The sequence below is a fragment of the Eretmochelys imbricata genome, chromosome 2 (genome assembly GCF_965152235.1).
Source record: "Eretmochelys imbricata isolate rEreImb1 chromosome 2, rEreImb1.hap1, whole genome shotgun sequence".
In the NCBI taxonomy this organism is placed as follows: Eukaryota; Metazoa; Chordata; order Testudines; family Cheloniidae; genus Eretmochelys; species Eretmochelys imbricata.
In genome coordinates, this window is record NC_135573.1 from 199,725,430 (window position 1) to 199,739,705 (window position 14,276).

General features: G+C 41.0%; 1 protein-coding gene across 1 annotated transcript in view; it reads right to left on the reverse strand.

Annotated features, from left to right (window-relative positions):
- Positions 1–516: 516 nt before the first annotated feature.
- The window catches only part of LOC144261564 (ubiquitin-conjugating enzyme E2 E2), a 333,279-nt gene continuing 319,519 nt past the window's right edge, over positions 517–14,276 (reverse strand). The window contains exon 6 of the mRNA XM_077811278.1: positions 517–2,624. Within this exon, the coding sequence (XP_077667404.1) occupies positions 2,527–2,624 (98 nt within the window). The 3' untranslated portion in view covers positions 517–2,526. The remainder of the gene's footprint in view (positions 2,625–14,276) is intronic.

Sequence of the window (14,276 nt, forward strand, 5' to 3'; positions counted from 1 at the left end):
TTTGGGAGGTATGGATGAACCTGAACTACAAGCAAAATTTTGGAGAGATGAAGACACGTGCTGAAAGTCTTGCAAATTCTAACCAGTAGATTTTCACTCTGCCCCAATAAAGAGAATGCAGGATGCATAGATGACTGGAGACATTGCACGAGTGGATTAATATCCTTAGTGCAAAGTACTACCTCCATAATTATTTCCTCTTAGTCATTTTTCTCCTGGGGCTTGACTGCAACCTTGTATTCTCCTGTCATCAGAATTCCAATGACATTAAAACGAAGACATAGCTGTTATATCCAGGACTTTACATTGACCTGCAATATTAGCAGCAGGTGAGGAGTGGCTAATGTAATTTTTTTTGTTTGTGAACTTTTTTCAGTTAACTTAAAAGAAAAAAAGAGTTGTGGAGAAAACAACCACAGATAACAAATATTTTCTAGACTAGCAAATCCAGCTAGTAACAGACTACTCCAGTAGACCAGTCTACTTCTCTTAAAATTAGGAAGCTTTTGCCTAATGTTATTCAAAACCACACTCATATTTATTTAAACAGATAAAATGCCAAACACACACAGTGGTGAATCTACAATGTTTCAAGGTCTCAGACATATATTACAAAATAGAACAGATTGAGATTATTTATTTAGACCTACCAGTAACCAAATTATCATAAAGGTATAAGTATATAAATATTTCCATGGCTCTGACAGATTAGATTTCTTTGACATGGTACAGTACATCTTGATTATGCTTTGTAGTTCTCTAATAGATTTAAACTGTAAATGGATTTAGGGCATTTTTTTTAAAACATTAACAGAAGGTGGATGAATGTACAATAAATATTAAAGCAGGAAAGAAAACAATGCAGGCTTTTTAATTTAAAAAAGTGACATTCCAATTTAAAAATCTGATAATATACTTTCCACTACACACAAATACTTGTTAATATATAGTTTCATACTATTTATTAAACATATAATAGGTAGGTCATTTGATACAACCCACTTTTCTCCCCCCCCATCAACTGACCCCCATCCTGGTATATTGCTATGAGCTCTGAGACTACCAGACTCTCAGATAATATTAGTGTCTCATAAATGTAGATACTGAGCTCCAAAGACTTTAACAGTTGTTTCAGGGGAGAGAGAAAGCATGCTGCATGCAGCATCTGTAATGTTTAATTAAGGAGACAGGGATTTTCCAGGATGCCTTTGTAACAAAGAGCGTTTAGAATCAGCATCAGAGTATATATTTTCCAAATCACAACACCCACACATTTCCTTAGCTGAGTAGAAGTTTTCCTTCTATGGCTGCATACCTAAAATTAGCCTGAAGGTCAAATCTGAATAGAAATACCCTTGCCATGGGACGTGCTGGGAATGATTGGTGCAGTGGGCTCAATTTTGCCATTGAAAACCTTGATTTAATTTTTTTTAAAATAACAGTTGCTTTTATAATTACAAGAGCCTGGGGAAAGGAAAAATTAGCCCTGATGAACAAAATCGTCAGCCCACTATCTACTTTCATTGTGGGGCTATTTTTGTAACCAGCTGTTTTAACTATTACAAACAAGATGGATGTAGAAAAGAAGATATATAGGAGGTTTCAGGGTAGCTGGGCACCAGTAAGTAACAGGGTAGCTTTTTAAAATATATTTTTAAAAAAAGCTTATATTAAAGCTAGAGTTTATTGAGAAATTCTACATGTTAAGAAACTTATTGTCAAGGAGAAATTAAAAGTTCAGGACTAAATATAATGGCTTAACTTGCAATGGTATTATGCAAGTTTAATTGCATGCAGAGCTATACCATTTACACTCTACAAAAAGCAAAAGCACTGTCTTACAAAAAGTGCATTTATCAGCCACAGTGTTTTATTGAGTGCTTTAATAATACAAGTGTACATCAACTGATCCACAGTCAAAAGTGGCAGGTCCCTAAGAAATTTACAAGCACTGTTTTTTTTTTTTAAAGTAAATCAAAATACATATTATTTTGTTCAACCCAATAGCCTTTTGTGTGGGAAACAGAAGGCTAGTGATAAACACAGTCTTAGTAATGCACAGTGATTCTTGATTTTAAGCTTTTATACAAAACTTGTTCCCAGTAGCATGCACCCACCATTAAAGACTTCAGTACAAAAAAATAACCCTAAACACTACATTTAAGTAGAAACGAGATATAATTCTGAATTTGTTTGTTTTCCCAAAGACCACATGAAAAGAAAAAACCACACATCAATACAAAGCTTTGGGACAAAGCTCTATACTATTACAGATCCAACATTCTTTGCACGGATAACCAATATTCCCTGTCTACATTTGAGGGAAGCAACTTTCAAGTTAACAGAATGAAAAACCAAAACCAACAAACAAAGAACCAAATACAAATAAAAACAGAAAGGAAGGACAACCTTTTGTCACAAAATTGTTCAAAATTTAATAAAAAATAAGAACAAAGGGAAGGGAAGGGCTATTGATGCACTTAGTGAATGTGCTTGCACAGGTCCAGCATGTTCTATAGTAGATTCCTATGTAGCATATCTCTTGGTCCACTGTCTGGCCATTCTGTCATGCTCTGCTCTGTTAGTCATATACTGAGTGGCAATACTTCCAACCAGGGGGTCAGCTGAAAAGAAAACAAAACCATGAAATACTTGTCAGCCTTTGAAGGACTGTCTGCTACAGCTGGAGTCCAGTGCAATGTAGTTAAAACCAGCTCAATTAAGCTCTGATAGGCTTAATCTGAAGAACAAGGTGCTTTTATGTACGCTTTTCCATTTTAAAAGCAGATCTGCATATAGGGAGAAATAATCAAGAGGATGTGGGGTGTTTTTTAGCAGTGTGACTAAAATAAATTGCCAGGGGACACGTGACTAAAACAGGGCCAATTTTTTAAAAGTATACTTCATAGCTCTTAAAATAAATGTTTCATTATTATTTCAAGACAGTTACATAGAATTTTTCACAATTCAGATAATTCACATGACAAGAAGTTTATTTATGACCTCCAGCTCCTGCACATCTCTTCCCTTCCCCCCATCCATGCTGCAAATACCAAACAATTATGGTGAGCACCAATCCCATTATAACGTGGAACGGAGTGTATGGAAGAGTGTATGGATTTATTTTACCTTTAATAGCATAAAACTAAGTTTAAGAATTAGAGCAATACACAGTTTCCATGGGAATTAGATAAACCCAAGAGTCTTGGTATTGCTGGTTGGTTTATGTGGGCTTTTTGCACATCCAGGAACTCATCATGTGGCGAAAATAATGCGTGATCTGGTCTTCCTATGGTACTTTCAAAAAGAAATACCCGAGAAGACCAGATCTCACATAATACTGACTCCATAAATGGCTCTTTGAAGCATTAAACAAACCAACCAGCCAACCAACCTCTGGGAGCGCAAAGGGAAATCCCACAACCAAGTCCATACATACTTCTCTAGGAACAACTGTACTTAACCAACATTTCTCCCTTTCAGGCAATAATATTTTGTCATTTTAAAACAGGTACAAATCTACTGACAGATTTTTTCTTTTCTGGGCTCGTACGTGTTCTTCCTGTTTCTGGTGGAGCAGTGAGTCTCTTTATTACACCTTCACACCTTACAGGCCCTACAGCATGGATACTATATTTCAGGCCCAGAAACAACACATATGATTCCTATTACAACCAGTTAATACTGCTTTTTAATTGGTTAGAGATGATGCTGTTTGGCAACGTGAGTCACATTGTTAGTGATCTGAGTAAAGTGCTTCCATAGAACTTCTAACCTCCATCAGTCTGAGGACCAAAGGCCAGGTCTTTTGCATGGCAGAAGAATTCTAATTAGAGTTCAAGGTCAGAATAAGTTATTTTGGGTTAGCCAGATACGGTTAGATTGGGTTATTTCCAGTGTTTGTAAATCACCTAATGAAAAATATCTGTTGCACTGTGGTTAGCGTTCTGAGGACTGGAGTCTTTGTTCCTAGATTCACTCTCTCCAAGCTAACAAAGAGAGACAACACTGTGAATGCTGCATAATCAGTCCCTTGGGTCCCACTCCTGCAAATACACACATGCTTAACTTTAATACCCTGAGTATTTCCATTGTGGAGCAAACGAGGGTAGAAAAGTTAAACGCGTGCATTAGTATTTGCGGGATCAGGGGCTAAAACAGAAAACACATGATTTCACATGATAATGGCCTCTCTACTTGATCCAGGAGTGGCACTGGTCGGTTCCAACCATTCTTGCTAAAGATGAGTCACCATAACTTAAGGCCTGAGGGGGCCTTTCTGAAGACTCCAGAAGGAGAAAAAAACCCGCAAAAAACAAACAAACAAAAAAACGCATTATGGTAACAAGAAGGAAATTAAAACAAAAATAGCAACTGCATTAAAAACTACAGCTTTGTAGACCCATTGACCCTGCTCCCATTGAAGTCTATAGCAACATCCTATTGATTTCAGTGGTGGGAGATCACACCCTTCATGTACATAGTGAAACAACTTTGCAATGCTACGAAGTATGAATTGAATTAACTGAGCTTGGTATATGAAGTGTATTCTTCAAATAAAGTAGACCTGTATTTTAATCATACCCCAAATCAGTTATGAAATGAATGAATACCAACAAATACAGACATACTGTAAAATGAAATACAAATAACTATGTTAAAATAAATTGAGGATGGCACACATGCCAATAGTAGCAAGAAAATATGAGTTGAGTGTCTTAACTCTCACCGTTGTATAACATATTTATCCTTCACTGGGCCTGTCCTATCATCAGAAGTTATAACATTACTGTGAGAGGGTAGGCTGCCATGGAGGGCAGTAGAACCTAGTGGTTAGCCCATCTCATCACCTGGCCTCAGCGGTTAAGGGTTTGGAAGGGTCCTGATATAGAGACTTAAGGGTCCTGGTAACAGATGGTGATTCTTGCAGGGAGGGCCAGGCAAGGCTCCCCTCTCCTCCCATCAACTGTGAAGGAGGTGTGAGAAGGGGACCAGTATAAATGTTGCATCCTCCCTCACACCAGACAGGCATTGACAGGAGAAGGCTAGTCTACTGAACTCCCCAGATTGGAAGACTAATTGGAGAGAGAGTGTTCAGGTGAAGGGAGCTGGCAAAAAGCCTTGCAGCTGGGAAAGAGGCCTGACACACAAACTCCAGCTCCAAAAAGAGGGTGGAGGGAGCACCTGCCTGAGGGAGGGGAAGATGACTAACCTAAGGCAAAGAGGTCTGAGACACAACCCCAATCCCCGAGAGAGAGCTGAGGGAGGAACCAGGAAATACTGGTTACTCTAAGGCAAGGGGCTTAGGATACAACCTCAATCCCAGGAAAAGGGCTGAGGGAGAACTCCTGTTTAAAGGAGAGAGATGCTGATTGTTTTAAGGATAGAGGTAGAGAAAGCTTATAGCAGTACAATTCAGCTGCTGTGGGGAAGACCTGAGACTGGCTCTTAGGAAATGCTTCTGTAGCTGGTCTCAGGAGAAGCTGTGAGGAACCACAAAGTCAAAATGGAGGCAACAGAGTCTGCAGATCTTGTGAAGATGCTGATGAGTGAGGTAAAGATACGAGCAGCCCAGGGAAAATGGTGGCGGGATTGGAGAAATGGCTCTTAGGTGCCTAAACAAAGTCCCTGGGCTAAAAACCAGAGGAGAGGGTGGGCCTGGGTTTCCCTACTGCTCCCCCAGACTAAGAGGGGAAGCCTGAGTGTTGAGAATAAAGGAATCCCAGAGTGGCAAGTGCCAGATGGAAATGGGCTTGAAGGTCTTTAGATTGTGTTCCCTTTTTAACTTCCAAAAAGGGGAATGCATTAAGCAGTGACCTAGCTGGGGAGGTAGGCTACATACATTGACAGTCTATTTGTGGCACCAGAACAAATAAAGAGGTACTAGACTGACAGAACCCCTGCAACTCCACCCCTAGACACTAGAGGAGCCACTCTAGGAGAAGCATGACTACGGCTACACATACAGAGTTGGTGAAATTCTGCAAAGACTTACTCCCTGTGTAAAGGAGGCACTGCTGTACTGCCTGAATTGAAAACGTTGTATGCAGTGTAGTTGTAACTGTGTCAGTCCCAGGATATTAGAGAGACCAGGTGGGTGAGGTGATATCGTCTATTGACCCGATTTCTGCTGGTGAGAGATGAGCTTTCGAGCCACATAGAGCTCCTCTTCTTCTTTCCCAGACCTGAAGGGGAGTCCCGTGTGGCTTGAAAGCTTGTCTCTCTCACCAACAGAAGTTGGGCCACTAGAAGATATTACTTCTCCCACCTTGTTTCTTGAAAACATTGTGGCAGCTTTAATGCTCAGTCCTGCAAGGTGGTGATTCCTCTGTCCCTAATGCAGCAAAGCACTTAGACATGGGAGTAGTCTCACTCATTTCCCTCAGGGAACTTCATTGTCTTAAACTGCAGTTATTTTATCATCACTATTTTTAAAAGTTTAAATTCGTGTTTGTGTCTGTGATGACACCGTGTTAGTGATCTACTTCTGCCCTACAAATTGGTAAGGATTACATGATATATTGCCACATACCCTGTATTGTTTCCTTGTAGTCTCTTGTCTGTCTATATCCATCTCTTGCCTCTTGTCTTATACCTAGATTGTAAGGTCTTTTGGTAGGAACTTTGCTTTGTGTCTGTACAGCACCTAGCACAACATGGTCCTGATACGTGACCAGGACTTCTAGGGGCTATGGTAATACAGACTAATATAATGTGTCCAAGAGCTCTGTAGCGGGGTGGTCACCGCTCCTGCCTTGAAGGGCTTAAAATCAGCCCTGGGAGAGGGCTGAGGCTGCGAGAGGACGGCTGCTTGGGAACGCAGCAAGCCTCAACTGATGGGGAAGGCAGCCACAGCTAGGGCCACGCCCCAATCAGGTTGTAGCTGGCCCTATAAAAGGCCAGTGAGACGGGTGTTTAAGACTCTCTCTCTAGCTTTTGAGAGGGAAGGATCTGGCTGCCTGGGAGTTGAGCAGGGACCTGAGGTAGGGCAGCGGTGGGGGAAAGGCAAGAGGGGCTGGGGATCTCCAGCCTGACAATCCCCCAGGCTGCAGGGCCTTGTGCGGGGCCTAAACCAGGTGCTGGGGCTGCAAAGGGGCAGCCCGGGACTAGTCAGAGTCCTGCCCCCCTTGCCAATGATGAGAGGCCATTACAGGCTGCAGTCGGCCCCAGTGACTGGGGCTAAATGATGACTGGCAGTAGGCACTGAAGCAAGGTGGGATTAGGGGGTAGCCTGGGGAGGGGATACCCAGAGACTGAGGGGATGCTGCTGAGGCAGAATCCCCAGAGAAAGCGGCACCGGGGTCCAGAAGGGACACAGGGGCGGTGATGACACCGGCCTCCAGAGGGCTCTCTGGAGCTGGAAAAATAGCTAATTCTCAGCCAGCCAGCAGGAGGCGCTGTGGCGGTGAGTCTCACAATGTTACAAGCTCCCAGAGAACATAGCTACTGTGTCCCCCTCCATCCAGAGCCCATGGAAGTTAATGGAAAGACTTCTATTTACTTCAATTTAGATCTGGTCCCTAGAGAGGGTAGCAGCGCTAGCTTTATGGGGCTCTTTTGCTTCCTGAGTGCAAGGACTTGATTGGTGCCTGGCCCTGAGCAGCAGGTACAAGAATAGGAGTAGGGAGGCAGTGGATGCAGCACTAGATTGAGGCTCATAAGATTTGGATTTTATTCCTGACTGCGTTTGGTCTGCTGTGACCTAGGGTAAGTCACTTCACCCACCTGTGCTACTGCGCTTCTGCCCCTGACTTTTGTCTGCTTTTTTTATTGAGATTGTAAACTGTTTGGGGCAGACCCAGGACGGTCTCTTACTATGTTTGTACAGTGCCTAGCACAATGGGACCCTAGTCTTGGCTGGAATGTCTAGGTAATACACTAATACAAATAGGGGGGAAAAATATTCCCTCTCCCTTCCTTGCACATCTCAGCAAATGCTGAGCACAATCTGGTTCTAAAATTCTGGTTCAGGCAAATTAAAGGATTAAAATATTTATCCCATGCTCCATAAAGGCCACACTTTCTTTTCACATCACTGTAAAAGGGATTCTTGTTTTCCGTATGTAAATGTCTGCATTTATTTCCAACAGTAGAAATTTGTTTATAAGAAACTTTGTTTAGTAGTGGTGTAATTCATTAGTTACACCACAGTTCATTTTAGCAATCAAGTGGGAGTGTGTCCAAACAATGAAAAATAGTGGATCAAAATGTAAAAGTAATGCACAGTTTTGGCATGATCAGGAGAACTTATGAAATACATTAAAAGGACAAACAGAATAAAGAACAAAATTAAACTACACTTCAAACACTAGAGAAGCTGATGAAAAGTCAGAATAAATAATAATTTACCAAAAAAAAAAACCAAAACAAAAAAAATCCACATAAAAGGCCAAGCCAAAATACAGGCCTTAAAAATAAACACATACAAATTATGAAGTGCAGCTCTGCTATAGTTAAGGTACAGAACAGCTTAATGTTTATAATTAAGGAGGGGCCTGATCCTGCAAACACATACACAGGTGGCCCTATCTCAAGGGACTACCAATGAGAACATGGTGACTCCTGTGCATAAGTATTTGCAGTATTGGGCCCTTACTGTTTGTGAAAGTAAGTGTTGGTTTAAAACAGCATGTACAGTTACCCCAGATAGCACAGCTAATGCATAGTAATCCTGACCTGTAGCATCCCTGCCATGGCACTAATGAGACTCTTGAGCAGAGATTACCAACTGAGCTAAATTATGCAGTGGGTTTGTGATGAACATAAATATTTATTGCAGTGAAACCATATTATGCCTAACTCAGGATTTCACCAGCACAGTAGATGTTGGTGATTAGGACACATTATCAGTTTATAGAAGAAGCTGATGCAACTCCAGCAACTTCAGACTTTGGCCCCAGCAACCTGATAATTTATTATTGCATGAAGTCCACAACTCACAGATTTAAAAATCAATTGCCTGGTGTACTTAGCATGCTGAAGTAAACCTTATTGTACAATATCAGGACTGAAGTGGTCCCAAGTGAAGTCAGAGAAAAGAGACCAGCAGATAAAGCATTATGTTCTATGGTACCAGACGGATTCCATGCAATAGTATTATCTTATGGTAAAAATAAACAGACCAATAGATCCGGCTGTTGCAAAACCAGTGGACAACAGCAGTCTTCTGCACCTCAGATAAGGCTGTGATCATGTAACACAATTTGTAATATATTGTTTTGGACTGTGGATACACAATATGCAAGATTTTGTAAAGACATTAAAGAAAACAATGTAACTGCAGCTGAATTAGTACAAGAGTGACTCAAAATCATGGTCGCAACAGAGTGGGGGCAGGGCAGCAGGCTCCCCCCTTGGCTATAGACCCTACCTAGTCGGGGAGGTCTGAGCCAATTCTGGTCTCTCTGGTGTGGGAGGAGAGGTCCTGGCCAGTCTCTATCTTACCTGCCTCCCTGCTTCCCAGAAATCTCAGGCTGCCGTCTCTGAAAACTGCCTCCTCTACCTCTTTCGCTTCCAGGCCTGTGCTACTTGGCAGTTAATCTGGGCACCCTCCATCCCCCTCAGGAATATTTTGATTCTGCCCATGCTCAAAACACATGGTAAGGATAAAATTTCATGATGTAGTTCATGATGGACAGTGGCAACCAATGGAACCAATGTTTGAAGGAGTCTCTTGGTTCATTAGCAATAGACCTGTGGCTGACAGCTTTCTAAATGTGGGAAGAATTATGTAATTCTCATGTTGTACTGGAATTCATTTCACTGCACTTTAGTTTTATCTGCTGCGCATAGCTTAAAATGGCTTGATGGGCTGATCTACAATGACTTGCCACATTTTTTTGCAGCGCACTTAACATGATTTCATAAGGACAAAAATGTTCCTCATGTCTGTAGTGAGGCCAATCAAATTTACAGTCCAATTCTAGTCTGAGTCCCTTTTCAAGGGAGTTTGTGTATTGAGGACTTGGATGAATCCAGGTTTGGTCATTACAAAATTTCAGCTTTGTTTATTAATAGTTATAATGCTTTATCATTCACAAGACAAACTATAATTCTTCCTTAAAACTACATTTTCCCCAAATAAATTAAATTTATTACTATGCTATATTTTAATCTTATTGTATTTTTGCAGCTAATTTCAAGTCAGCAAATAACAATTTCAGAGCAGAGCTCATCTCTTGGGCTTTTGAATGCTGTTTTAAGAGCACAGCAAACATGCTCCAATGAAGTGAAAAAATGGAGATAGTGTATCTCCTCCATCAGCCGTGTGATGTGCAAGGAAATCCCAATTGCTAGTGTCAGAGTGGCTAGAGGAACACCAATTTAGACTTAATATGTTTGTTGTATATAAAATAATTTTTACAATACCTTAAATATTTCCAGTATATTTAAAATTTCAGTGGGGAAAAATATCTGATGCAGTGAGTTACTAGAGTATCAGAAAGGGGTTCCAGAAAGTTTACTGAGGCTAAATAACATAGCCCTGTAAAAAAACAACAACTCAGAATCCAATCAATTGAATAATAATTTTTAAATTATTATTTAGGATTGGGAAAAGCCAGTCCCTGTAGCTGAAGAGGCATGGCAGAATTTTAGGGGTTGGAACACTGCTGCTTACTGAAAGGTCTAATTCTGCCTCCTGAGCTATAAACTCTTCTGCTTCTTAAGATACAAGCTGAAATCCCACTCTATAGGATCTATAGACCTTCTAGTGCAGAAGAGTTACTGGGGGGTGGGGGGGGAAGTAACACTTGACAAGTCTGTTTTAATTGTTCAGGTTGAGTGAAATGCAAAAAAAGTAAATACCTGTAGAAGGCATAAATAAAAGTAAATTAGTTTTTTAAATATTTGGACATTATGTATATGATTTGTAACTTAACAATTACCAACCTGTGGCCTATGGACCCTAGAGATCCACAGAATATTTGTTGGTGGCCTGTGGAGAAGTGAAAGGTCATATGGTCCTTACTGTTTTTCCAACTATCCCCTGTACTACTTCTGCATGTCTAAGCAACTGCTGTATTTGCCATAAGGATGTCTTGCAGTTGTGAACAGGAAGGGAGATAGTCTTAATGATCCTGGGTGGGAAAGATCCACAAGACAGTATCTCTTAAGATGTGGTCCATACTAAGAAAAAGTTGGGGATCTTGATTTTAAACTCCTTTAGGCACAGTCAAGGTCCTAAGTAGGATGTGTACCCTGGAATAATTCTTCCTAGACAGTATACAGGTGACTATTGTCAGTGGCTAAAAATAACAGTAATTTATTTTGTTTAGTAATATTAATGCAAATACCTCTACAGGATGGTACATATTCCTATACTGATTTGCAGTAAAGTCCAGTTTTTCAAAGGTGGTTAGTGTGTGTGCTGTCAAACTCCAGCATTTATGCATGTTCATATTTACCTACCTTTGAAAAACTGCCCTCAAAAGTCTTACAACCCCCCTCTCCCCAGTGATTTCTTAAGGTTCAACATGATTAGAAGGAAACTGCAAATGTGAATCATTCACTGGAACACCAGTGCACTTAAGAGCAAATGAAGTAGATAATGCTGATAGTTTAACACACCAAAAATATATCTGTGTCCTTAAGCTTATTATTAAAAAAAAGTACATTGTGATGCTCAGTGTTACAATGCATAATCTGTAGGTGCCTAAAAAAAGAAATCACAGGAATTACAAAATGATTCACAAAGCTTGGGTTAGGTGCCTACACTCCCTATAAAATGATTGGGGAGATACAGGTGCCTAAAAATGCAATCCACAAAAGATAGCATGCTGGACAGGGAGCCACTTATGCCAGCCACTAGGAGATACCATTGAGAGGAGGTAAGTCCCACCCCCTCTTACAGAGATAGGTCCTGAATCTGGGCTGCAGGGAGGCACCTATCTCTGCAGCAATCCCTTTCTGGGAGTCAGGCTGCCTCGCTTCACACAAAACAGCCTAGAGCGGGAGGAGGGGTCCACCTTAAACTTCTAGCCACATTCCACACAAAAGTGCTGGGAGAGAGAGAATGACACTGTAGCCTGGTGGTTAGGGCACCCACGAGGGAGACCCAAGGTCCAGTCCCCCTGCTCCAATGACTCTTTGAAGGTGTTGCCTTCTGGATAAATAATTAATAGGACAGACTGGGGGTAACCCACAGTGGAATCTCACAGAGCTCAGTGGCAGGAGCATACTGCTGAGAAGTGGGAGACCACTGTTCAAATCCTTTCTCCCCGTCTAGGCAGAGGCGGGAACTGAACCTGTGTTTCCCAGATGAGAGTGCTAACTACTGGGCTAAAAGCAGGTACCTTCGTCGGGCTAGATTTTGAATGGGACCCAATCCGGTAGATGGCCTCCGAGTATGCCTACTGGATCAGGCCTGCATATGCGTGACATAGAGAAGCACCTATCTTCCTCTGGGGCTTAGAGTGAGGCAGTAGTGCATGTACCCAGGGTCAGAAATGTAGGTGCCTAAGTAACTTTTACAGCAAAAATGTAGGCTGTCAGTAAGCTCCGGCACCCAAATGGCAGCCAAGGGGGAATTCTGCAGAACACAGTGGAGCCTAAAACTGGGACTTAGGTGCCTAAGTACCTTTGCAGATCTTGGCCTTTGGGACTTTCTGCACTATACATGCCTTTGGACAACTTAACACTCTGGGAACAAGGGGTTAAGAGATGAAAAATGAATTGTTCTCTGATGGGAAATATCTTGCCTCAAGGTTTCCAGTGTGCACCACATCACCTGTTACAAACTTAAACTTCTAGAACCACAAGTCAAAGCTACCAGGTGTCTTGGAATGGACAGAGAGGTGTATTTGAAGTACGTCACAGTATCCATCATTAAACAGACAGTAGCAGCATTTCCCAACCTTTGTGGGCAGACTGGACAGTCGATATGGATCTCTCCTCCTACTATTATTAATTATGGACACGTGAACAATTCCTTGGAGGTGGCACACTTAGCTATAGCACTAACCTTTTACCTTTGGAAATCTGTGCTACCCTTATAGGGTGCAAGTGAAAATGCGTAATGTAGCACTAAACTCCGTTTTTGCTACAATAAGATTAGCCACACTGGTGGGCATCTGATCAATAGATGCTCAGGACTGGAACAGCAGAGTTGATGTAGGTCAGGATGAAGAGCAGTAGCAGAAGTGTGATGAAATTTATACATTGGTGCCTATGCTACAGGATGAAGTGTAATTAGTTTTTCATTTTCATAAGGTCTAAATCAGCTTACAAATAGATTAACTTCTTTATAAATACATCTATCCATCTACTGAACCTAACTCTTTGGAGAGTATAGAGCAGAGAGATACCTATATCAAATGAACTAGTATTTTTATAAGGGAAGTGGGATTTAGAACAAATAAATTATGCGGTAAAAATAAACAAATAGCTATTTCTGTACAAAAAACAGTAACACATTCTAGAGACTTGTTCAATGTTTACTAAAAGAGGATACACTAAGAACAATAACTTTTAAAATATAAATGTGACTATACAAGCACAGTACCAGGATAACTGAGAATATTTTTGAATATGACTGTATAGCAGTTGAAGCAGCAAAGACAATGTGAAGAACCTACTGTAAATTATACTGGTGTAAAACCAGAGTAATTCCCTTGAAGTCAATGGAGTTATTCTAGATTTACAGTTGAAGAAGCTCCTTCCTGTCTGAAAAGAGGGTGGGAAAATTAAGCTGTTAGATTAGCCTGGCCAAATTTAGATTCTTGTTGCAACAGCATGGTAATGTATTTAGGCATCAATGCTTTGTTAGACTATCAATTGTGCTTGATGTGGTTGCCTTAGAGCATACATATCTCATTAGGTGGAACCAACTGGAGGCTGGCTACCATTGTTGACATGGATTTGATAAAGTGGCAATAATATGACCTTCAAAGGACATCACCTCAGAATAATAATGAAAAATAAGTAAGTTAGCAACTTTTATCCTTACAGTACTAAGTGAAGGATATATCAGAAGCTGGAGTTGGAAGACTGTATGAAAAATGAGTAATACACACCTGTCAAGAACTTTGCCTGTGAGAAACTTGGGTTTGTAAAACTCAAACAGCTCAAGAAGAGTTTATCATCACAGAGGTAATCTGGTGGTTAGGGTACTAGCTGGAGACAAGGGTTCAATTCCTTGCTCTGCCAGACTTCCTACAGGACCCTGGGGCAAGTCATTTAGCCTCCGTTTCTCACATCCCCATCTGTAAAATAGGGATAATACCTCCCTACCTCACATTGTAAGGACACGTAGGTTAAAAATTGTGAGTTGCTAAAAT